General features: G+C 43.6%; 1 protein-coding gene across 2 annotated transcripts in view; it reads right to left on the bottom strand.

The window, feature by feature from the left end:
* The window catches only part of ARHGAP44 (Rho GTPase activating protein 44), a 118294-nt gene that overhangs the window by 25930 nt on the left and 65329 nt on the right, over nucleotides 1–27035 (bottom strand). For both annotated transcript variants that reach the window (XM_061143514.1, XM_061143515.1), the window contains exons 2-7: nucleotides 22408–22447; nucleotides 21929–22033; nucleotides 14998–15074; nucleotides 11630–11741; nucleotides 10011–10087; nucleotides 2735–2852 (exon numbers count right to left, since the gene is read on the bottom strand). In XM_061143514.1, the coding sequence (XP_060999497.1) occupies nucleotides 2735–2852; nucleotides 10011–10087; nucleotides 11630–11741; nucleotides 14998–15074; nucleotides 21929–22033; nucleotides 22408–22447 (529 nt within the window). The remainder of the gene's footprint in view (nucleotides 1–2734; nucleotides 2853–10010; nucleotides 10088–11629; nucleotides 11742–14997; nucleotides 15075–21928; nucleotides 22034–22407; nucleotides 22448–27035) is intronic.

The raw sequence follows: 27035 nt of genomic DNA, 5'->3' as shown, positions 1-27035 counted from the left end.
GAATGGACCTAGAGAGTATTATGCTAAGTGAAATAAGTCAGAGAAAGACAAATACCTCATGACTTCATACATGCAATCTAAAACACAAAACAAAACAAAAACAGACTCATAGATTCATAGAACAAACAGTAGTTGCCGTAAGGGGAGGGGATAGGGGGATGTGCAAAATAGGTGAGGGGGATGAAGAGGCATAAACCTTCAGTTTACTTAATAATTAAGCAATGGGGATGTAACATACAGCACAAGGAAGACAGTCAATTATACTGCAATAACTTTGCATGGGGACAGACGGTTACTAGATTTATCATGGTGATCATTTCATAATCTGAGAAAAAATATCAAGTCATCATGCACCACACCAGATACAAACATGGTATTGTATGTCGACTATATCTCAATAAAAAGGGAAAAAAAGCACAGGAAAGCTGACCCGAATGCTGAAGGAGTTACAGCAGACAACTGCATAATTCAGGAAGAGTCTGATATACACGGAACCTCAAGCATTCTGCACAGACCCCGATAACCTCAGCAGCCCCTCCAGCTGCTGATCAAACTGTCCTCTGTGAGCAGGGGGATGGGAGGAGTAATCTGTTTCCTTTTCCAGGATCCTCAACAGGCAAACATCCTTAAAGCGTTCTTGCACACAAGATGATAGAACTAAGACACCAATTTCACATGACTAGCTACCAAAAGTTCAAGGTATTTTTCCCAAAGAATAAAATGGGCTCCAGGACCACCCACCTCAGGTCCCCTCCACTTCAGCATCCTTTACAATGAATGCCTCCGGGAGGCTGCTGGACCTGTCAAAGGTGCTAGAGTAAGTGGTTTTGTCGGAACTCAGCCTCGCCTGCCATGGCCCCAGCAGCCTTGGTCTGGAAGCATCCATCACCAGCCTGACAAGTGTGAGGGAGATAGTTCAAGTCAGGGAAAGACAAACGGTGGGGTGATAAAAAAATGACTCGGTAGATGGAGGTAAGGAAGGGAGCCTTGGGAAGGACTAAATGCCACATCAGCTCAGTTCAGTGCAGTCGCTCAGTTGTGTCCGATTCTTTGCAACCCCATGAACTGCAGCATGCCACTATTCATCACCAACCCCCAGAGCTTGCTCAAACTCATGTCTATTGATGCCACATCAAATCACCTTCAACCACTCAGCAGACGATCTCCGTAAAGCCAGCCCAATGGAGTATGCCCTCAGGAACATGAAGGGGTTTTCTGAAGGTACAATCACATCACTGTCTTATAAAGTTAACAATATAGATTCCAAGTAAGCCACACAAGTGAGAAATAAAAGCGGAAACTCTAAACCAAATTTTCATTTGTCTAAATAAAATATTTATAATATTATTAAATATTTTATTCATAAACATTATCAATAAAATTTAATATTTAAATAAAGTGTAGGGAGCCCCTATACTTCTGCTGAATTTTTCCTCCTGCAGTACTACTAAGTTCTTACAGTGAACAGCAGAGAAAAGTCCTCTCTCGTTTTTCCCAAGGGGAAGGGAAAAGATTGCCATTTTGAAATGCACTAGAGCATTCTACTGTTAACAAGACCTAAACTTAGGAGAATTTTTCTTTTATTCCTGGCTGTGCCATGCAGCTTGTGGGATCTTAGTTCACCAACTAGGGATTGAACAAGGGACCATTACAGTGAAAGTGTCAAGTCCTAACCACTGGACTGCCAGGAAACTTCAAGGATAAATTATTTTATCCCAGTAGAACCTGCTGGGATGCTTTCAAATTGTGATGCTGCAGAAGACTCTTGAGAGTCCCTTGGACTGCAAGGAGATCAAACCAGTCAACCTCAAAGGAAATCAACTGTGAATAGTCATTGGAAGGACTGATGCTGAAGCTCCAAGACTTTGGCCACCTGATGTGAACAGCCAACTCATTGGAAAAGGCCCTGATGCTGGGAAAGACTGAAGGCAACAGGGGAAGCGGTCGGCACAAAGGATGAGATGGTTGGATGGCACCATCAACCCAACGGACATGAATCTGAGCAAACTCCAGGAGACAGTGAAGGACAGAGGAGCCTGGTGTGCTGCAGTCCACGGGGTTGCGAAGAGTCAGACATGACTTAGTAACTAAGCAACAACCTGCTGGGGTTATATCAGAGCCCTACTAAACACTTGCTTTTAGCAGACCCTAGCCTTCCTCACGTTGAGAAAGAATTAATCAGCTCCAGCATCCTCTAGCCATCCTGTCCTACCAAAACCAAAAACTAAGAGGCTGGAAACAGAACGAAAGACAACAGAGAAGCACTGAAATTCAGGGCGCGGGGTCGCAGGTCACCCACAAGACTCACACCCAATCACAGGGCTACGGGGGCTTCCCCTGCTCCCACAACTGACCACTGCATCACCAAACGCCTACGCACCACAGGGCCCTCGACCCAATCCTTCGTGTCCACCTTTTGACAAAAATTGCAAGGCATGCTAAAAGGCAAAAACACAGTTTGAAGAAACTGAACAAGCATCAGAACCAGAGTCAGAGGTGTCAAGAACGCTGAAATTAGCAGGCCAAGAATTTTAAAAAAAATATGATGAATTCTGAAAGCCCCAACTCTCAGGGTTCGTCCTGGGCTCTCTCCACATGCCAGCTGACAGGTCTGGGGACACAGACTCAACCAGAGGCTCACTCTTAGGGTTTTCATAGACCTCCAGCACACAAAAGGATCCTCCCTGCGGGCCTCCCATTTTTCTCGGTGGAGAGGAGCATAGAAAGGGGGTACCCTGCAGATCTCCACTCTGTTGGCAGCCTCCTCCATCTCCTCCCTGAGGGCGTCGGCTTTGGCACCCGCAGGCTGTGAGCTGCTGGACAGACCTGAAGACTTGGACGTCTGCTGCCACCTGATGAGAAAACAGGAGAAAAAGAGGAGAGGTGTGAATAGACCTTGGTCCCTGCCTTCAAGGAACTTAGATTCTAGTCAGATTAGGCATACATATAAGTTGAACTTCAGTACAGTGTGGGTGTTTTTTTCTTTTAGCATTTTCAGATATTCCACATCTAAGTTGATGAGCCTTACAAATTGGAGTTTGTGCACATACAAACTAGTCAAAAGCACACACCCTTAGCTCTTTAGGACTCCCACCCCTTTGCCACTGATACACGAGGCTCCAAGCTTTTTCCCTGTGCAGCTTCATAATTTCAGTGTCTTTTAGTGACAAGTTAGAATGGCAGTGAAAGCAAACACTCTGGGATTAGAAAGGGAAAATGCATGGTGAATTGGACTCAATGATAACTTTTGGCAAAGAACATTTTCCACGTAGCGTGTGGAATCTGATGCCTTATCAACCCTGACAGGGCTTCCCAAGTGACTCAGTGGTAAAGAATCCACCTGCCAATGCAGGAGACATGGGTTCAATCCCTAGGTTGGGAAGATCCCTTGAGAAGGAGATGGCAACCCACTCCAGTATTCTTGCCTGGGAAGTTCCAAGGACAGAGGAGCCTGGCGGGCTATAGTTCATGGGGTCACAAAGAGATGGACACGACTGAGCATGCATGCATGTGAGACATGTAGAGAAAACCCTGGGGACACTGTGGGAGGCAGGGAAACAGCTGGTTATGGGTATCACCCAGGGAATGACACAGCCTCATTGCCAAGAATAGATCAGGGAAAGGTACCTAGTACAAGACCAGGAGAAAGGGGGCCCCAGCTTCCACAGGGCAGGACTAAGAGAGGCTGAGGACAGTGGCCCCTTCAGACAGAGCAAGTGTTCTCCAATCTGCGACACCTTCCCTACTGTTTCCGGAACCCTAAGGCCGAATGACATGACCGCTACTTTCTCTGAAGCACGGTCCAGGCCTTTCCTTTTAGTTCCCTGCCCATCGGGCATTGAGTTGGGAAACCTTCATCTACTTGGCCAAAGTCAAGTAGATGCTAAGAGAGAGGATAAATGGGTAGGATGAAAACAAATGTGAAAGTCAAAATCTCCACTAGGAAGTGCCAAGCAGCCCTGGACCAGCATTCTGATGCCTCATGTAAATTTTCTTAAACATTTATCTCCAGGCAGAGAATACTGGCCTTCTAAGGAGGCCCCTTGGGAAACTTTCAAGGGGAAGCACAAATATTTCTGGTTGCTCCTCCAATTGAAAAATGAATTTAAAAAGCTATTTCCCGTTGCTAAGTTATCATCAAAGAATTAGCAAAAGCAGGCCCTGACAGAAGGTTCTAATTACACTAAGATGCTAGTAGCTATCGCAGGGAATAGCACTGGGGCCTCTCTCACTGTGGCAGTAAACTCAACAGTCTATAGACCCCAGCAAGTGGGAAAAATAAGTCAAATGGGTCATTATCTTAAAAACTCACCCACCCAATCATTTATTTCCTCCTTGTAACAGGGACACGAGATATAAGCTGCTTCTCAGCTCTAAGGCAAATAATCGAGTCATCAGGGTGGCAAAGGCAGCTGATGCCCGGCTGCAGTCTTGGGCAGTCGGGGGGTAAGGGACCTGGCAGGGACTCAGTGGGGGTGGGGATGGGGATGGTGGGGCCCAACCAGGAGCCTGGGCCTTGGGGAGCTGGATGTTTTCGTGGACAAGCTGGGAACTATCAAGTGTACTCATCAGATAAAATGTGGCAACAGATTAAATAGTGTCCTCTAAACACCATGCAGCCCCGGGGTGGATGGGACAAACCAGAGAGCCCTGCCGGCTCCATCTGGCTCCCGGACCGTTCACCCAACGTGGAGGCAAAAAGTACAGCCTTACCCTCATTGTGAGAATCAATAACAGACTCACCAAGTGTTTTCTCTGCACAATTCTTTCTTATTGTGTTATGTGCAAGAAAAAGATTAAGGGAGTGGAGCTGTATCACAATACCAAAAAAGAGGAAATCAGTTCTCTTTGTCATTAGCAAAAAGTAGCAAAATGAAGAATCTTCTGTCACTTAAAAAAGTGCACCCATGGAAGAATTACTTTGAAAGGCTTTGGGACATCAAGCTGGCTTGAAGCTACAGCGATGGTCACAGGTGTCGTGAGAAAGATTCATTACTCATGGTAAGAATTCAGGAAAAATTAGAAAGGAAATATTCCACTCCAAAATGTCAAAAAAAAAAAAAAAAAAAACTAAGCTAACAGGTAAGGATTAGTAGAAACGCCTGGGTAATTCTTTCTTATAATGGCTTGCCCTACAGAAATGATGTATTTATTATTTCTTTTTTTTAAATTAATTAACTAACTAAAGTTCTGGCTGCGCTAGGTCTTCATTGCGGTACGTGGGCCTTCTCCAGTTGCTGCACGTGGGGGCTTCTCTTCGTTGTCGGCAGGCTTCTCATTGGTGGTGGCTTCTCTTCTTGCAGAGCACAGGCTCCAGCAGGTGGAGTGTGTGGGCTCAGGAGCTGCACCAGGGCTTAGTTGCTCTGTGGCATGTGGGATCTTCTGGGACCAAGAATCAAACCCATGTCCCCTGCATTGGCAGGGGGATTCTTATCCACTGTACCACCAGGGAAGTCCAACAGAAATGATCTATTTAATGAATGTCTCCAAGCCACAGCCAAATAAAATAGGGAATGTCATGGACGTAATTTGGATCTCAGATAATGAATGTACTTCCATAGTAGATTATGGGACAGACCTACAACCACCATCTGACTCATCCTGCCTGAAAAAAAGAAAGTAACCAATAAATAAGTGTAAAAAATACAGTGGCCATAAATACTAAACTGATTTTTAGGGTATTATAGATCTGGATTGGTCTTTTTTTAAACCCCAAATTACATTTAATATATGTATATTAAAATGAAGACATTATTTTTCCCCGCAATTCTGTCCTGGTACTTTAAAAGCATACTCCTTTCCCCTCCCTCTATAGGGAATTTTACTTGTAATGGATAAGTTATCTATTCTGACATTATAAATACCCACCAAATGGTCCCTTTGTTGAAACTGAAAGCACAATATCAAAGAAAACTAGGCAACATTTTGTACAGGTAGTAATTTGTTAAGAGAAGTGCCACTAATCATGAATCTCGATGAACAACAGATGCTGGAGAGGGTATGGAGAGAAGGGAACCCTTCTGCACTATGGGTGGGAATGTAAATTGGTACAGCCACTATGGGGAACAGCATGGAGGCTCCTGAAAAAACTTAAAACAACCATATGATCCAGCAACGCCACTCCCAAGCACATATCCAGAGAAAACCATAATCCGGAAGGAGACATGCACCCCACTGTTCACAGCCACACTGTTCACAAAAGCCAAGTCATGGAAGCCACATAAATGTCAATCGACAGAGGAATGGATAAAGAAGATACGGTACATATATATACATGGAATGGGACTCAGCCATAAAATGGGATGAAATAATGCCATTTGCAGCAACATGGAGGAACCTAGAGACTATCATACTAAGTAAGTCAGACAAAGACAAGTATCATGTGATATCACTCATATGTGGAATCTAATTTTAAAAAACAGGGAAGCCTGGCATGCTGCTGTCCATGGGGTCACAAAGAGTGGGACACAACTGAGTGACCAAACTGACTGAATTTTTTAAAAAAAGGATGCAAGTGAACTTACGTACAAGACAGAAACAGACTCAACAGATATCAAAACAAACTTAGGGTTACCAAAGAGGAAAGGTGGGGCGGGTTATAAATCAGGAGCTTGGGATGAACAGACACACACTACCATATATAAGATAGGTGACCAACACGGACCTGCAGGGAACTCTGCTCACTATTCTGTGATAACCTATGTGAGAAAAGAATCTGAAACAGAACGAATCTATGTACACGCATAACCGAATCCCTCTGCACTACACCTGAACCTAACATACCACTGTGAACATCTATACTCTGATAAACTTGAAATATTTTAAGAAAACCATAAATTTCAAGGAGTGATGATATTCTCAGCCAAAGGCTCTATAAATAAACTCGACAAGTGTCCTGCTCTGTTAAGGGGAGAAATAAGGATTCTTGTCCAAGAAGAGTTTGAGCTTTGAAGCTGGAAGAGGAGAAAGTTCATTTCTTCCCACTAAGAGAACTGAGGTGACCCACCATTCTCTGGGAAAGATGCTATCACTAAGATTTAAAGAAAGCTGAGAGTCCAAGAATTGATGCTTTTGAATTGTGGTGTTGGAGAAGACTCTTCAGAGTTCCTTGGACTGCAAGGAGATCCAATCTGTCAATCCTAAAGGAAATCAGTCCTGAATATTCATTGGGAGGGCTGATGCTGAAGCTGAAACTGCAATACTTTGGCCACATGATGCAAAGAACCGACTCATTGGAAAAGACCCTGATGCTGGGAAAGATAGAAGGCAGGAGGAGAAGGGGACAACAGAGGATGAGATGGCTGGATGGCATCACCGACGCAATAGACAAGAGTTTGAGTAGGCTCTGGGAGTTGGTGATAGACAGGGAGCCCTGGTGTGCTGCAGTCCATGGGGTCACAAAGAGTCGGACACAACTGAGCGACTGAACAGAACTGAACTGATGATTTGGGGATGATGAAGATAGAATACAAGGTTTAAGGAGGGACTTCTCTGGTGGTCCAGTGGTTAAGAATATACCTTCCAATGCAGAGGATATGGGCTCCACCCCTGGTTGGGGAGCTAAGATCCTACACGCCACAGGGCAACTTAGCCTGCATACCGCAACTATTGAAGCCCGCCCACTGCACCTAGAGAGATGTCAGAGTGCTGCAACAAAGAGCCAAGGCAAGGACAGATCCTGCAGGCTGCAACTAAGACCTGATGCAGCCAAATACATAAATATTTAAAGAAACAAAAAAGCCTTCAGGAAAGGCTAATGGAAAGAAAAGGGCTGGAAATAAGGGTAAGACATTTCACAGACCAGGAGAAGGGTATAGAAGGCAAAGTCATGATGACTTCAGGGTGACAGGGAGTCCAGAAGTTCTGGAAGGAAAGGGGAAAGCTGCGTTAAGAGGACATGTGTTGTTTCATCTGCTCCATCTTCTCTGCTCCTCTACCACTGGCATCCTCCATTTTCTGAGGGCCCAGGAGGAGGAAGCTGCAAGGAACAGATCCTAATGAGTACAGACTGACCAAATGTGGAAGTGGGGTGGGGCAGAGGTGGGGGCAGTGAGAACCCACCTGCTCTCCAAGAGCAGCTGGTGATGTCTGCATTTCCAGAGCACAGAACCAGGTCTCACTCTCTGCTCTATCTTGGCAGAATCCTCATGCTGACTCAGGGTGAAGGGTTAGAGGGAAAGGCAAGAAGTTGGAGGAAACTGGCTTCGGAAAGGCTGTCAAGGGTCTAAGTTCAAGGTGAAAAAACACAGAAATTTGGATGGGGTGATATATACTGCCTTACCAATCCCAATACCCAAGAGACGATAAGCTGGAGACATGAAAACACTTCATTAAATACTGGAAGAGGGGTTCCTGATGACACTTCTCTACGGTTTCAAAATCTACAAGCCACCTCTGGTGTCACCATTAAACACATGAGACACATTAGATGGACCATGTCTGTTACCCAGAAGAAATTTTCCTTTATGGAAGCTGAACGAAGAAATGGAAGTGGGCAAGGCAAGGACAAGCTCTGATGCTAACATCCACCTCTGAGCAGAAGCTGAAAATTCAGGTTTTCCATACACAAGCAGAGAAAAGACCTCAGAGCTAAAACCCAGGGCCTCAGAGGAGGAAATCACTCTGCAAACCCAGGAACATAGTGTCCACCACCATTCTGACAGTGCAATGAACAGCATGTCTGTAATCATCTCGTGGTGGTGTTCCGTGGCTCAGTCCGACTCTTTGTGACCCCATGGACCACAGCATGCCAGGGTTCCTTGTTCCTCACTACCTCCTGGAGGTTGCCCAAGTTCATGTCCATTGAGGCGGTGATGTCATCCAACCATCTCATCCTCTGTTGCCCCCTTCTCCTTATGCTTTCAATCTTTCCCAGCATCAGGGTCTTTTCCAATCACATCAGGTGGCCAAAGTATTAGAGCTTCAGCATCAGTCCTTCCAATCAACATTCAGGGTTGATTTCCTTTAGGACAGACTGGTTTGATCTCCTTGCAGTCCAAGGGACTCTCAAGAGTCTTCTCCAACACCACAGTTCAAAAGCATCAATTCTTCAGCACTCAGCTTTCTTTAAGATCCAACTCTCACCTCCGTACATGACTACTGGGAAAACCATAGCTTTGACTAGTCGAAACTTTGTCAGCAATGCAAGGTCTCTGCTTTTTAATATGCTATCTAGGTTTGTCATAGCTTTTCTTCCAAGGAGCAAGCATCTTCTAATTTCTTATGTGACTCCCCAGTGTGGGACTACAGAAGAGAAATCTACACCATAGAAAGCAGGAAAAGGTGACTGCAAGTCCCCAGATTCAGAAATTCTCCTCTTTGTTTTCTTTTTCTGGCTGAGCCACGTGGCTTGCAGGATCTTAGTTTCCCATCTAGGGATGAAGTCCTGACACTGAAAGCAGCAAGTCCTAACCACTGGACAACCATGGAATTCCCAGAAAACCTCCTCTTATTACAGACGCTACACATCACCCAACCTCCTCTCTGATCTCTGCTCCCACCACTCTCCCTTTTCCCCTTCCGCCCCCACCACGCCCGCCTTCATTCCGCTTCCTGAACATGTCACCCTTATTTCCACCCACAGGGCCTTTGCTGTTCCCATTGTCATGGACAGTTTTGCAGTGTATCTCTGCGTAGCTGCTTCTTTCTTATCAGATCTAGTGTCATCTTCTAAAAAAAAAAAAAATTCTTCTCTGTTTCACTATTTATGCCATGGTCTGTTTCTCCAGAGCCACTTCCAAACTTACACTGTGGTGTCTTCCTGAAAGGACTTATGGCTGCTGAAATGGCCTTGTGTGTGTGTATGTTCTCTTGTCCAGTGTCTGACTCCCAAATCAGGCCACAGCCTCTCTAAGAGCAAGGCCCCTGTACGCCAGCGCCCAGCTCACAGAAGAGGTAAGAAACACTAAGTGGATGAACACACACACACACACACACAAGCCACTGCCTTCCAACTAGGATCGCTGCTCTTTCAAAGCAGCAGAAACGGAAGCAAAGAAAACCCACCCTACCTCGTTCGTGAAGAGTCCATGTCCAGCACCAGCTTGGCTAAGTGTTTCCTCTGTTTTTGGATATTTGGGATTTCTACCTGTGGGTACAGGAAACAAACAAAGAAAACCCAGTTGATTTGAAGTCCAATGATAGATTTTTAAAAAAATTTTAAAGATTGAAGTATAGTTGAATTTCCAATGTTTCAGGTGTAGAGCAAAGTGATTCAGTTATATATATATATTTTTTTTTTCAAGTTTGTCTCCATTATAGATGAACTTGAAAAAAAAAAGATAGATATATATGTATAAAACTGAATCACTTTGCTGTATAATAGGTTTGTCCCATTATAGGTTATTATAAGATATTGAGTATAGCTCTTTGTGCTAGACAGTAGGTCTTTGCTGGTTGTCTATTTTATACATAGTAGAGGGTGTAGGTCTATCCCAATCTCCTAATTTATCCTCCCACCTTCCCAGGGAGCGAGCCTGAGCCTCTTACGTCTCCTGCATTGGCAGGCGGGTTCTTCACCACTAGCGCCACCTGGCCGCACTACACACATTTCAAGGGCTCAGCTGTCACAGGTGGTTAGTGGTCGCCAAGCAGTGTAGACGGGAAACATCATCTCCAGCACCGGGGAGGTTTGTAGGACCAATTAAAGGGGAGGATGCAAAGAGGGCCAGGGTTCACAGCAAATAACATCCCCCAACCATTTTATCTCTTACTTGAAAAAATTTCACTTGGTTGAAGCTGGCAAAACTGTCACCTATACATTAAGGCTCCTTCTAAAAAGACAGTTTGCTTTAGTGTCCTTTAAAGTAGACAGAGAAGGGCCCTGCCTAAACAGAGACAGTGAAGGGGCTGCACAGAGTCTCTTGGACACGAGCCCTCATATCCAAGAACAGGGGCTTGTGAATAGGGACTGCTGTTCATTTTTTAAATTTTTTTAATTGAAGCACAGTTGATTTACAATGTTGTGTTAATGATGGCTGAACAGCAAAGTGATTCACTTACACATATACATATATATATATATATATATATATATATATATATATATATATATATATACACACACACTTTTTAAAATATTCTTGTCCATTATGGTTTATAACAGGAGATTGGATTTAGTTCTCTGTGCTATAGAGAAAGATTTTGTTGTTTATCCATCCTATATACACTAGCTTGTGTGCTAATCCCAAACTCCCAATCCATCCTTCCTATATCCCCTCCCCCTTGGCAACCACCAGTCTGCTCTCTGAAGGGAGTCTGTCTCTGTTTCACAGATAGGTTCATTTGTGTCCTATTTGAGATTCCACTGTCATTTCACAGAAGCCTGGAGATAGGTGGAGGGCAGGGAGGAAGATGGGGCGGAGACACTGCGGGGGATGAAGTGATGCCACCAGCCTTGGAGTTTCACCCTCAAGAATGGCACAGGTGGGAGAAGGGGACAGCCTTCAGCTCCAAGGGCTCCCAGGCTGGGGAACCCCCTGCAGTTGGGTAGTAACGCTCCCCAGTGAGACACTGTGTCACAGAGTGGGTGAGGGGCAGAAACAACCCTGAGGCTGGAGCCAAAGGACCCCAGGGACCACCACTCTGCCCACCCCAATCACATGGGTCCAGTCTCGCTCCCACTTCTGACCTCGGCCAGCAAGAAGAGCGGTTCGATCACATCCCTCTCAACCTGCAGTTCGAAATGAATCAGCTCCTGAGCCAGCTTGTCTTCTGTCTCGCCGCAGAGTTTCAGCATCTTCCTGCAACAGAAGGGGAGGAAAACCATCCTGAGCACTCTGCGGAGAAAGACGTGACCCCTGTCCTAATGCAGTCACCTGCCAGCCAGGTAAACACCCTTGAGAAAAACTTGCTTCATACAGTTTCGTTTCTGAAACTGTCCACTTTCTAAAGGATGTTGAGTACCTACTATGTGTCTGGACTAAAAGAGGGTCTGTGGGGAATTAAGAAAGATATAGAGGGGCTTCCGTGGGGCGGTCCAGTGGTTGAGACTTCGCCTTCCAATGCAGGGGGCCGGGGTTTGCTCCCTGGTTGGGGAACTAAGATCCTGTATGCTGCAATGAAAGATCCTGTGTGCTGCAACCAAGACCTGGCAAGGCCAAATAAATATTTAAAAGGAAAAAAAAAAAAAAGAAGCTCTCTCCTCTTACCCTGTTTGCCTAAAGTGAAAGTGAAAGTCACTCAGTCGAGTCCAACTCTTTGTGACCCCATGGACTATACAGTCCATGGAAATCTCCAGGCCAGAATACTGGAGTGGGTGGCCTTTCCCTTCTCCAGAGGATCTTCCCAACCCAAGGATCGAACCCAGGTCTCCCCCATTGCAGGCGGATTCTTTACCAGCTAAGCCACAAGGGAAGTCCAAGAATACTGGAGTGGGTAGCCTATCTCTTCTCCAGCAGGTCTTCCCGAGCAGGAATCAAACCGGGGTCTCCTGCACTGCAGGCAGATTCTCTACCAACTGAGCTATGAGGGAAGCCCTAAAAGCAGGATATGAATCTATAAAGGGGTCCCCCTCCCATCTCTACCAGATGCTAATCACCAGAGACAATTCCAGACCCTTATCAGCCCAGAGAAGGCCCCAGTGGACTCCACATTACAAACTTTACTAACTCTTATCTTCTACTAGTTCCCCATATATTTACCTTCCCACAATTTGCTGCCCTAGAGACTAACATTTCTTTTTCTTTGTCTTGTCCCATCTTTAAAAATCACTGCTCTTGAGATGGGAGGGGGGATCGGGATTGGGAATACATGTAAATCCATGGCTGATTCATATCAATGTATGACAAAACCCACTGGAAAAAAAAAAATAATAATAATAAAAAAAAAAAAAAAAGAAAAAAAAAATCACTGCTCTTTTGTTAAAAATGCTACACAGGTCTAAGTTCAAGCCACCCCTTTTGAGTTCCTCATCATTGAGTTCTCCCATGTGTATGATAATCAAACATGTATGCTTTTTCTCTTACTCATCTGTCCTGTCAATTTTATTTGTAGGGCCTGTGAAATAGCCTAAGATGGGAAGAGGGGAAAAGAATTTCTTCATCCTCTCCAGCACATTCACTTTGTTGTTTGTTGTTGTTCAGTCACTAAGTTGTGTCTGACTCTTTGCAAGCCCATGGACTGCAGCACACCAGGCTTCCCTGTCCTTCACTACCTCCAGGAATTTGCTCAAACTCATGTCCATCAAGTCGGTGATGCCATCCAATCATCTTATCCTCTGTTGCCCCCTTCTCCTCCTGCCCTCAATCTTTTCCAGCATACCTTTTTTTTTTTTTTTTAAATGCTTTCTTACTATTTGCATTTCATTCTTTTCTTCAGGACATAATCTGCCTCACATGACCTTAACTAGTTTTTCAGTGAGAACATGCAAATAGTAATTTCTCTAAATCTGTGCCTGAAGATACCCTATTTTCCTCTTATTCCTTAAGATATTTTAAATATTTTAAAAAATATTTGCTTACGTGGTTGTCAGGTCTTATTGTGGTGCACGTTGGCTCAGGAGCTGCAACATGTGGGCTTTGCTGGCCCATGCCACGTAGGATCTCAGTTCCCCAGCCAGGGGTGGAACTCTATGTTCCGTGCATTACAAGGAGGATTCTTAACCACTGGACCACCAAGGAAGTCCCTTCCCCTTATTCTTGAATGACCATTTAGTCCATCACTGAATCTAGATTTCTCACATTTTTCACTCACTACTTGAAGATATTGCTCCCTTATTTCCTGGCATTTATTTTGGCTCATAGTCAGTTATCAGTCTAAGTGCCCTTGTATACGTACTTGGTGACTGAACAACAACAAGCTTTCTCTGCTCGGCTTTAAGCCTCTCTGTTGTGTCAATGGTGTGTGGTTTTACAATGGCGTGTCCAGGGATGGATTTCTTTTTGTGGATCTCTGTCAGGACTATTTGTGCTCCTTAAATCTGAAGACTCATGCTTTTCTTCAAATCTAGAAAAGGAAAATTCAACCATAAACTTACCCTTCTATTTTCTTCTTCAGGAGCAACTACTACACATTACTGCTCTATATTTATAACCTGCCGCTTGAGTTTCTCCACTTAATGTTGCCTGTGTCTCTAGTGCTTCTATTGGGTAGTCCAAGACTTTCATTCAGGATTTTCTGTAAGCTCTTACAGGAAAACCCAAAGGAATTGTACTTTATTCTGGTCATTCTCGTGGCGACTCCAGATGTTTTCAAGGTCACCAGTTTCCATATCTGTGTGCAACTTCCAGTCTCTCTCAAGTAAGTTTTTAAAGTATAATAAATATAATTTGAAGTTTTAAAAGTTCTGTTTGGTTTTCTTTGATTCTGCCTCTTCTTTTGCCCGCCTCATATTATTTGATTTTCTTTTCTGTCAAGAATTTTTCTGTGTTTATTAAATTTTTAAATTTCACTTTAGAAGTAATTCCTGTCCACTTCCGTTCATGCCATCCTAGTATTTTTAGCTCTCAGGGTCCAATTCTCCCATCAGCTGTGCCTGCTGACCCTCCCTCATGATGCCCCTATTTTTAGCTTGTTTTTATTGTGAGCTCAAAATCAGCAAGTGTTGTTCTTCTGGGAATCCTATAAGTTCTGACATCTGACACAGAGAGATTTCATATTTGCTTCTGCTGGGGCCCAAGGGATTCTGAGTGCTCTTCAACCATTCTTTTTTTCTTTTTTTTTTTGACCATGCCTCATGGCATGTGGGGTCTTGGTTCCCCAACTGGGGATCAAACCTATGCGCCCTGCAGTGGAAGCATGCAGTCCTAACCACTGGACCGCCAGGAAAGTCCCCCCAGTTTTATGTTGGTTCCCCCCCTTGGGAGCTGCCTCCTGCACAGACACTACGACTCTGGGACCTGGGGGCTCAATTTCTCACCGGCCGCCGTCCCTTCTCCCCCATCCAGCCCCCAGCCAGGCTGCAGTGTAGGCAGTGCCTTGCTGAGATGTGCACATCCCCTCTTTAAGGACGGGGACTTTCCCAGATTTGGCACGAACCCAAGCGTGGTATCTCCTTACCCAAGAAGTGTGTCATCTCCCAGGATAGCTGACCCTTCCATCAGACACTGAGCCAGTGTTGTCAAAGGCAATTTTTTCTGAAAAGGGAAAAAAGAATGTGGTGATGCAAATGACTTCAACAGTCACCCACTTGTATGAAAATAGTGAGAAGTCAAATACTTGCCTAGATACTCTGTTAGCTAAGAAACAAACTGACTTTAAAATATGTATAAAACCTAAAAATTCAGAGGATACAAAGGTGGGTTAGACTCAGAGATGTCAAAATTCAGAAAATTAAAACAAAATCTGCTAATTTGGAAAACAAGGCTAAGGTTTACATGCTGCGTTTTAAAATCTAGTAGGATAGCAACAGGGAAAAAAGGAGACTTCAAAATTATGCTAAAGACTTGAGCCATGCTTTAATTAGAAATCAATCTCTTTCTTAAGAAGTATATTAGCCCTAATTTATAAACAAGGCAGCTTATGATCAAGAAAGACAGAAAACGTTCACCTAGAATTACAACGCAAACAAAGTAATCATCAAAATAAGGCAGACTCCAAAGAAGATATAAAATGGCCAATAAGCACATGAAAAGATGCTCAACATCATTAGTCATTAAGGAAACCAAATGAAAGCTGCAATAAGATACCACCTCACCCCCACTAGGATGGCTATCATAATATTAATAACATATATTTTTCGATACATAAAATAAATATTGGTGAGCATGTGGAGAAATTGGAACCTTCATGCTTTGCTTGAAGAGATGTAAAACAGTCCAGCACTGGGGAAAAGTTTGGCAGTAGTTCAATAAGTTAAACAAAATTACCATATGGCCCGGCAATTCCACTCTTGGGTATGTACCCAAAATACTCTGAGACAGATGGCTGAATAAAAACATGCATGATGTGAAGAGTGGCCCAATGCACAATAGCCAAAAGGTAGAAACAGCACCAATGTCCATCAACGGGTGAGTAAAGAAACACAATGCAGTCTATCCACGCAAAGGAATTACTACACAGCCGTAAAAAGAGAATGAAGTCCTGACACAGGCTACAATGTGGATGAATCCTGAAGGCATCGCCAGACAAAATGGGCACATGATGTATGATTCTCCTTATATGAGATCTCCAGAATAAACAAATCCATAGGGACAGGAGGTAGATTTGTGGTTAAGAGATGAGGGGGAAGCTCCAATACTTTGGCCACTTGATGTGAAGAACTGACTCATTTGAAAAGACCCTGATACTGGGAGAGATTGAAAGTAGGAGGAGAAGGGGACAACAGAGGATGAGATGGTTGGATGGCATCACCGACTCAATGGACATGAGTTTGAGTAAACTCTGGGAGTTGGTGATGGACAGGGAGGCCTGGCGTGCTGCAGTTCATGAGGTTGCAAAGAGTCGGACACGACTCTTCAGTCGGAGCTACTGAACTGAACTGAAGAGCTGCGGGGGAGGGGGATTAATTGATGACTAAGGGGTTTCCTTTTGGGAGACGAAAATGCTCTGGAAGTAGATTATGGCGGTAGCTGCACAATACTGTCCCTGCACTAAATGTCACTGAATTGTACTCCTTAAAATAGTTAAAATGGTAAGTTTTATGTTATGTGGGAAGCGAGGGAGAGAGAGGAGGAGGGAGGCAGAAAGGCAGAATGATCTATGATCACAGAATGATACATCTTGCCTCCTTACTAAGTGTGGACAAGCCCTGTCCTTCCTGAGCCTAAACCATCCAGCACATGCTGAGAACAACAAGGTGAGAACCACCGGATCTCCTTAGATCTTCCGGTCCACACGGCCACACAGACCCCCTCCCATCCCACAGCCTTTGCCCCAGGACCCAGAGACCCTCAGCTGTCACTTACTTCCTCCCCAGAGTGAATGGGGTGCCTGCCTACCTGGGTACCACAGCTGTGATGACTGAGACCAGACGCTGCTTTCACGGAGCTTACATCCCAGGGCCGGGAGACAAATACTAAACACAGACACTATGAAGGAGGCTGTTTCGAGAGTTGGAAGTGCTGTGCCAGCAACAGAAAGCAGGACAACAAGTGGAGTGGGCAGCTGTGGCGAGGGAGTGGTGATGAGAAAAGACCCTCCCCCCAGAGAGGGTACCTTTAGGAAGCACCCTGAAGAGAGAGAAAGTCAGCCAAGCCTCCAGATGACCTGGGACAGAACATGCCAGGCAGAGGAATGGCAGGTGCAAAGGTCCAGAGGTGGGCTACCTGGCCTGCTCAGCATCCATCCCCAGGAGACCAGCATGACTGGAGCTACGTGAGCGAAGGGGGAGCAGTCAGGAAGGAGGCGGAGGCTAGACTGTGCAGGTCCTCATCAACCAGAGGCAGGCACTGGAGTTGGATTCTAGGGGACCTGGGGACCACTGGGGGCTTGTTAAAGAACAATGTGATCTGTTAAAAATAACTCAGTCCTGAAACACGAAACTGGATGATGTGAGAGAGGAACCAAGATGAAGGTGGATTTTTAGGAATCTGGTTTGAACATCCCCAGGAGAGCGGCAGGCTCCAGGTATCTCCAGGGAAAAATCGCAGGAGACAGGTCAACCCCAAGAATGGGATGGAGTTCCTGGGGCTCCAGGAGGAGGAGAGACCAGGACACCTGAGAGATTATTGCTCTCCAGCCCAGGAAAACCCAGGATACCCTGGATGGGTGCAAGCCACAGTCGCCTCCCTGCCCTCAGAGAGGACGTCTAACTTCCGTGAACGGGGTGCCTACCTACCCGGGTACCACTTCCCGGTTAGACGCCTTTCACTTGAGGAATAATCCTGCTACCCCACCATTTCACATAAAATGAGACATTCTTCTGGGTAAAAATGAGACCAGGCAACCAAGAACTAATACATCCAAACTTATACACCACTTTCTAGCTGTCCTACAAAGCTATTGGGTCCAAGTTTCCAGAGATTTAATTAAAGGCACAGGAACAGTATCTTTGGAGAGAATCTGCTCCCCCCTCCCCCGCCACCGTTCAAAAGAAGTTACTTAAAGCACATTTTAGAGAAATGTCTAAAATGGTTAAAACAGAAAAGAAAGAAAAGCAGAAAGTCTTCTTCCATCCTTAACCCTCAGCCTCTTGGTTCCTGACTCCAGAAATCATGACAGTGATCAGTTTTCTGTGTCTCCTTCCATAATTATTCTAAGAAGATCCAATTATGTATGGGAGTGTGTGTCCATTTTTAATGGACACATTTTTCCCCTCACACTGTCAGCACACGATATACCCAACCCTACAGTTCAATTTTCCTTTTCACATAGAGATATCGTTCATGTCATTTCCTATCAAGACATAGACAGAACTGTCTCATCCTGTTTTTTTTTTTTTTTCTTTTAATGGCTACACAGATCATTGAATGATGATGACAACTTTTAAACAAGTCCTATACTGATGGTGTAATGGTCACAAGACAGGGTCTGTGCCTGTGGACCGAGTGATGCTCCTAAGAAAGGATGTGCTGTGGAGGAGACACTGAGGGCCTTGTGAGCACATGGACTTCAAGGGCATCAGGGTTAAAGGGGTAAAACCTCAATTAGTGAGATTTTGCTTGTATAGATGCTGTAAGAGTCCAGAAACAAGAGAAGAAAAGAATCAAGAAATTAAAAGGAAGCTACCAAAAGAAAAAAAAGGAAGAAATGGGTTATACCTTCATGTCAAAAATGAGATAGTGACAATCTATAACCAAAGGCAGGTGAATAGAAGAAGTTAATGGACTACAACTCACAACAGACTCCAAATCACTTCTATTCCTAAAGACATTTTCTAAGACAAAAGGAAAAGCTAAGGGCTCAGTAGACACAGGGCACCATGCTGATTAATTTACCCTAATGCCTACCTGTTCCTGAGATATTACTTGCTCTCTTCCCCACCCTCTGCTCACCCTCACTTCACTTAGAAAGATATTGAGACTTTGAAGGATCCAACTGCCCACGTGTCTAGAAAAGCCACCATTCTCTGGCTGATAAAGATCCAGGCTGAAAGAACCACACACTATTCCAGGGACTACTGGGTTAGTCGCTCAGTTGTGTCCAACTCTTTGTGACCCCATGAACTGTAGCCCACCAGGCTCCTCTGTCCATGGAATTCTCCAGGCAAGAATACTAGAGAGGGTTGTCAATTTCTTCTCCAGGAGATCTTCCTGACCCAGGGATCAAAACTGCATCTCTTTTGTCTCCTGCATTGTAGGCGGAATCTTTACCGTCTGAGCCACCAGGGACCATTAGTGTCCATGTAAGAGATCTTAGCAAGCTTCACCCTGACCAGTGGCTTTCCAGGTCAAAGGGAAGCTGTTAGAATATACCTCCTCCTGATTCTGGAGTGCCAAGAGATGCTTAAGAGTTAAAGAAGGGGACACAGAATGTTCCAGGGTTTGCAAGCAGTCGATCTGACTTATCTGAGATGATTGTTCTCTCCAAAATTATCTTGGGAAGAAGCAGCACAGTTTGTAGGATGACTCAATGAGACAAAAAGTCTCATTCTAATATCCACCCTGCTTCCCAAACATATGCACACACACTCACACAAAGCCCCATCTCTGAGAATTGCTGTCTACTATTCTCTAATCCAGGCATACTTGTTCCCTGGGGCTCAGCAGTTCTCAGGGGAAATTCCGGACCAACAATGGGGCCATAATAACAGCAGCTTCTGTTTCTTTACTATGTAGTTAGGTCAAGCACTGTGCTAAGCATTTACATGAATGATCTCACGGAATTCTCAAACAACCCTACTAGGTAGGGATTCACTGTACTACCATTTTCCAAGTGAAGAAACCAAGGCTTATAGAGGTAACCAACTTGCTCTCTGTCAGGCAAAATTTGGAAACAGCAGAGCTGGGCTTCAAGCTCAGAGAGTCACATCCCAGCACTTGAACTCAGAACCATCAACCTAAATTGCTTCTGTGAAGAACAGCAAAGATTTGGGACTTCCCTGGTGGTCCAGTGGTTAACAATCCACCTTCCAATGCAGGGCATGTAGGTTTGATCCTTGATCAGGGAACTAAGATCCCACATGCCTTGGAGCCAAAAAACCAAAACATAAAACAGAAGCAATAGTGTATCAAATTAAATAAAGATTTTGAAAGAAAAGAATAGGAAAGATTCAAATTGGCTTGATGGTGTTGGGCAGGTCCTGTGCCTAAAATACTCACAGGCCATCCAGTCATGACACATCTATTTTTAGCACTGCCTTCACGTGGCAGGCCCCATTAGAGGCATTAAGGATGCAGCCGTGATGGGAAGATAAGATCCCTGCTCCCATGGAGCTCACATACCAGGACTGGGAACGGACACAGGAGAAGATGAAGGAGCACAGCGATTTTAGAGAATAACACGTGCTAGGAAGAACGTGGAATCGGGGGGTGTGACTGGGGGAGGGAGCAAACACATCAGATGGTGACAGAAGCTGCACTGAGAAGGTGGCCTCTGAGCTGAGAATCAAACAGTAAGATGTTGCTGGCCTGGCTAAGCTGCAGTAGCCAGGACATGGATGCAATCTAAAAGTCCATCAACAGATGATGGATAAAGACATGGTTCATATATACAAAGGAATACCAAGCAGCCATAAAACAGGAAAATAATGACATCTACAGTACCATGGATAGACCTAGAGTTTATCACTCTAAGTGAAGCCAGACAGGGGAAGACAAATACTATATGCTATCACTTAAATGTGGAATCTAAAAGAGGACACAAATGAACCCATCTAGGAAACAAAAACAGACTTGTGGACACAGAGAACAGAGGGGCGGTTGACAAGGGGGACGACTGTCAGGCGCCCCTCGCTGAAATCCCCAATACACATCGAATTACTTCCACAGACACTCTGCAAAGTGGTAAACATTTTATTTCTACTACTCATCAGTGGTTCCTGCTGGGAAAGTTAAGAAAGAAGAAACCAGGGCTGGGAGGAGAAAATGGAATGATCGATGGAGCAAGCAGAGCGGTCTGGCCCTGCAGTGTGAGCTGGGAGGACGCATCAGGATAGCCAAGAGAGGCGAAGTCAACAGAGCCGGGGGGCTCAGGGCGACCACCAGGAAGAGACGTCAACAAGAACTCCCGGTCAGAGAAAATCAGACAGACACCAGACACGCTGATCGTCAACTCAAGGAGGAAAGAAACCCCCTAGACTGACCCTCCTCTGGAACAAAGCCAAGTGAACGCTTAAGAATATCTTTTTGGGGGGCTTCCCGGTGGCTCAGAGGTAAAGAACCTGTCTGCCAGTGCAGGAGATGCAGGAAATGCAGGTTAGATTCCTGGGTTGGGAAGATTCCCCTGGAGTAGGAAATGGCAACCCAGTATTCTTGCCTGGGAAACCCCATGGACAGAGGAGTCTGGCAGGTGACAGTCCATGAGGCCTCAAAGAGTGACTGAGCGCAGCAGACAAACAAAAAATAAATTAATATTGTTTTTTAAAAAAAGAGTATCTTTTCATCTCTGTTGAATTTGGGGGAGGTGGGGCGGTCAAGAGTGAAGTGAACCTTCAGGATCATCCACCCCAAGGGCTGTCCAGTGGAGCTGCATGAAGCAATGCCTTCAGCACTAGTGCAGGTTCTAGACAGAGACCCTGGAGCCCTGTTATGCATCACATTATCTTTACTGCATCATTGCAGCAAAAGTGGTCTTCATAAGAGGCTTTATAGGTCCCTTGTAACCCCCAAAACCACAGTGTAATTTTTTTTCCACGTGATCTTAAGATACTATGGAGGCAAATGGAATCTGTAGATGAGCAGCAGGGGTAAGGAAAGGTGGCAGCCTCCTCAGCAGTGGGATCTAAGCCCGTCCTGCTCTCCTCGGGGGCTGCCCCAGTCTGGGCAGGACAAGGATGGGGACCACATCTTAGTGAGCGTGGGGGTGCTTCCGGCAGAGGTACGATTCTCAAACACCGGCCGGGCGGTCAGCAGGCAAATTCCACCTCCCCCGGGGCCGGGAGGGCACTTACGGAGCGCTTGTCAGCCTCGGCCCCTTGCTGGCCCTGCAGACATGCCGTGAGCTTCTTGTGTGTGCTGTGGGAGACCTGCTTCACCAGCTCCAGCCGCTTCTCTACCTGCGGACAGAGCAGGGGGCGGGGCCCCCGGGTGAGGGGAGGTCAGAAGTGGGGTAGTGGGTCTGGATAATCCAGGGACAAGACTGACCCCTGTTTCTGCAGAGACAACGTCCAATGCAGGAGAGAAAAGGAGGGGATCACAGACTTGGAGACACTCTGCTAACCGTGTGGTGAAATGCCTTCATGTGTCTCCTGAAAAGTCCCACTGAGACTGCTGTGTACCATGCAGGGTGCTATTGTAAAGAGGAAAAGGTGCATCTCTAAAGGGACTGGGAGAGGAGCAGTGGAGAGTCTGAACAACATCGGGAAGGGCTCGGCTGTAAAAGGGAAGACGTCTTTGCCATCTACAAGTTACGGGCCAGTGACAATCTTACCTGAAGGAGGTCTTCGCTCAGAACTTCAGTCTTCTCGGCCCTAAAGGGAAAATGGAGACACACATCAGTTAAAAAACAAAAACTAGGAATATGGTCTCACAGTTACTCCCCACCCTCTCCACTTATCGAGTGATTCAGTGTTACATCTATGCACATTCTTTCATAGTCTTCTCCATTTGTGGTTTATTACAGGATACTGAACAGTTTCTTGTGCTACACAGTAGGACCTTGTTGTCTCTCCCTCCTGGATATACTAGCTTGCACCAACAGCAACGATTTCTAACAAGAGAAAATGTAGGCAGTACTGGGATTGACAAGGAACATCAAGTAACCAGCATTTCCAGCAAAAACATAGGCTCTGAGGGGTCTCCCGCTACTGTGTGGAAACCTAGATGAAGCACAACAAACACACCTTTTCTGCCTCCAGGTATTCTTTTTTCAATTAATAGAATTAGGTAGGTTCCCTGACCTGTTCCCCTTGGTCTCCCCCAAACAAGCAAACGTGGCAGAGATTGATCAACAGCAAAGACAGAGAAAGTGTTGAGTTGAGTCCTGGTAACAAATGCAAATATCACCACTTAGATCTGGCCACTAGTATGAGGCACCTCCCCCCGCCCCAGAACGTGGAGAGCTAAAACCAGAGGCTAACACTTTCCGGGAAAGAACCTGGATGCTGGCTGGAGTGTCCCAACCTGTAAGCAATCCCTGTCTCAGCATTAGAGGAAAATGCAAATCTTCCTGGAGCAAAGCACAAAGAGGCATACTCAAAAAAATCAAAATATAAAGTAATCCACAGAAAAGAAAGAAAAAGAACACAAAGCAATTTAAAAAGAAAAGAATAGACATAATACAAAAAATTAAACGGCAGGCTTAAGTCTTAACATATTCATATTTATATTAAATGCAAATGGCCTAATAAATATGCCAATTAAAAGACAGAATGACAAGAGTGGACTGAAAGAAATCATGTGGGCCATAAGAATCTCACTTCAAATATGATATGGATAGACAGAAGGTAAAAGGACGGGAAAAGATATGATGCAAACATTGATCAAAAGAAAGCAAAAGTGGCAGTATTAATACAGATAAAGTAGATTCAGAATAAAGAAAATGACCAGAAGTATAGAGGAGAATATAGTGATAAAAGCAGCAATCCATAAGAAGATATGCCATCTTGAATGTGTATGCACTAACCTACAAAGCTGCAAAATATGAGAAGGAAAGTACAAATACACGTAGAGACGTCAATATTTCTTCTCTCAACAGCTGACAGACCAGCTAGGAAAAAAAAAAAAAAATCAGCAAGACTATATATGAAAATAATCCCAGGGGCTTCCCTGGTAGCTCAGCCAGCAAAGAATCTGTCTGTAGTGCAGGAGACCCAGTTCGATCCCTGAGTTGGGAAGATCCCCTGGAGAAGGAAATGGCAAGCTACTCCAGTATGGGCCTCCCTGAAAGCTCAGTTGGTAAAGAATCCGCCTGCAATGCAGGAGACCCTGGTTCGATTCCTGGGTCTGGAAGATCTGCTGGAGAAGGGATAGGCTACCCACTCCAGTGTTCTTGGGATTCCCTTGTGGCTCCCGCCTGCAATGCAGGAGACCTGGGTTCAATCACTGGGTTGGGGAGGAGGGAAAGGCTACCCACTCCACTATTCTGGCCTGGAGAATTCCATGGACTGTATAGTCCATGGGGTCACAAAGAGTCAGACAAGACTGAGCGACTTTCACTTTTCTTTCACTCCAGTATACTTGCCTGGAAAATCCCATGGACAGAGGAGTCTGGCAGGCTACAGTCCATAGGTCACAAGAGTTGGACACAACTTAGAGACTAAACCACAACCACCAAAAAAGAATTTGACATTTATATAAGAACACTAACACTCCAACCAACATTAGCAGAATATTCTTTTCCAGTACATATACCAAGATACACAACATCTGGGTTCATAACATTATTAGTCTGAAAGAACTGAAATCATATACAATATATTCTCCTATCACTAACAGAAGGATAAGAAGAAAGTATCCAAATACTCAGACACTAAACAGAATGCTTCTAAATAATTCCTGGAACAGAGAAAGTCTCAAAGGAAAAAAACTAACAAACTGAATAAAAATGAAAATTCAATATATCAAAATGGCAGACACAGCCAAAGCAGTACTGGGAGGAAATTTTATAGCACTAAAATCATACATTAGAAAAGAGAAACATTTTCAAATGAGCAACCCCTAATGCAACAACTTATAAAAGAAGACCAAAAATAAGCCCAGAGCAAGCAGAAGGAATGAAATCATAAAGGGTGGAAATAAGTCTAAAACAAAATAGTAACAGAGAAAACCAAGAAACGAAGAGCTGGCTCTTTGAAAATACAGTTGAAAAAATCTCTAGCACAACTGAAAACAGGAAGAAAGAGAAGACAGAATAGGAATGAAACAGGAAATATCACTACAAAATTCTGTAGATTTCAAAAGGATGTCTTTGAACAATTAAGCACATACATGTAAATTTGACAAGTTATATGAAATGGACTAATGTACTTAAAAACAAATTACAATACACTCAATATGAAAAAAATTATCTAAATAGCCCTGTAACTATTAATAAATTAAACCTGTACTATTAAAAATCTTGGAAAAAAAAATTCAGATCCAGAGACTTCACAAGAGAACTTTACCAAATATTTAAAGAAGAATTAGCACTGATTCTACAAAAGCTCTTCCAGAATACAAAAGAGGAGGAAATACTTCCCAATTGATTTTATGAAGCTAGTATTCCTCTGATAACAAAACCAGACAAAAAAAAAAAAAACAGTAAAAAAAAAACAACAAACAAAAAAAAACTAACTATAAACCAGTATTCCTCATGATACAGATGCCTTGATCCAAATTTGTATTCAACACTCATTCAATATAGTGCTAGAAGTTTTACTTAGGGCAATAAAGGAAATAAAAAACATACAGATATGAAAGGAACAAATTAAAATGTCCCTATTTGCAGATGACATGTTTGTTTATGTAGAAAATAGCAAGGAATCTACCAAGAAAAAAAAAAATTCCTAGAGCCAATGAATTCAGCAAGGTTACAGGACATAAAGTAAACCAAAAAAATAAATAAATAAATTTTATTTCTATATACTAGCAATGAATATATATTAGGATTAAAAATAAAATACCATTAACAACTGCTTTGAAAAATAAAATACTTAGGTATAAATTTATAAATATATAGGCACAGAAAGTACATGTCAAAAACTATAAAATACTTATGAAAGAAATAAAAAATCTACATCAAGGGAGAAATACTGTGTTTGTGGACTGGAACACTCAACATAATAAAGATATCAATATTCACAAAATTAGTTGTGATTAAATACAATCCCAATCAAAATTCCAAAAGGATCTGTTGTAGATACAAACAATCTAAAATCGATACAAAACTGCAAAGGAAGTAGAATATACAAAACAATTTTTAGAAAGAATAAATTTGCAGTACTCACTTTAAGACTTACTATAAAACTAAGTAATCAAAAGAATATGGTAGTGAAAGGACAGAAAAACAGATCAATGGGACACAATAAGGAAAATGGACCTAGATAGATATAAGCAACTGATTTCTGACAAAGATGTAAAGAGGAAGAAAAGTCTTTTTAACAAACTATGCTGGTACAATCGGACATTCATATAAAAAAATATGAACTTTGTCCTATATACCACATCATATATAAAAATTCATAAAGGTTCACAGACCTAAATACAAAACAAGAGACTATAAAACTTTTGAAGAAAACATGAGAAAATATCTTTGACCTTGGGGTTAGGCAATGAGTTCTCAGAAATACCAAAAGCATGATCCATAAAAGAAAAAAATGAATACATTAGACTTCATTTAAATTAAAAGCTTCTGCTCTGTGAAAGGCATGTCTAAAAAATGAAAAGACAATCCACTGAAAGAAGAAATATTTAAATATTTGTAGTTCACATAAAAGAACTGTATCCAGAATATATGCAGAACTCTCAAATTCAACAGTAAAAAAATCCTGTTACAAAATGGGCAAAAATATCCAGAGACTTTTTAAAATTTAATTTTTAGTTGAAGGATAATTGCTTTACAGAATTTTGGAACAGAAACTTTATCAAAGAAGATGAATAAATGGCAAATAAGCACAAGAAAAATTGTTCAACATCAGTATCCACTAGGAAAATGGAAATTAATATAACAAAATGACAACAAAAAATGCAAAACCCTGACTATATCAAGTTGTGGAGAAGAGGTGGAACAACTGGAATCCTTACACACAGCTGAAGGTGGGGCAACAGAAGACAGAACAGTCACTAGGGAAAACAGCTTGGTAGTTTTTTATGAACTTGAACATACACTTGCCACATGACCCAGAAATCCCACTCTATAGAAATGAAACTTATGTCCCCCCCTAAAAAACCCTCATAAATGTTCATAGACACTTTATGTGTAACAAGCAAACATCCTAAATGTACTTCCTCAGGTGAGTGGATTAATAACAGAATACACTCAAAAATTTGTAAAATACTCAGTCAATCTTAAAGGAAATCAACCTTGAATTGGAAGGACTGATGATGAAGCTCCAATACTTTGGTCACCTGATGTGAAGA

The sequence above is a fragment of the Dama dama genome, chromosome 5 (genome assembly GCF_033118175.1).
Source record: "Dama dama isolate Ldn47 chromosome 5, ASM3311817v1, whole genome shotgun sequence".
In the NCBI taxonomy this organism is placed as follows: Eukaryota; Metazoa; Chordata; class Mammalia; order Artiodactyla; family Cervidae; genus Dama; species Dama dama.
Note: the sequence above shows the minus strand (reverse complement) of the source record. Positions and strands in the feature narration are given on the sequence as shown.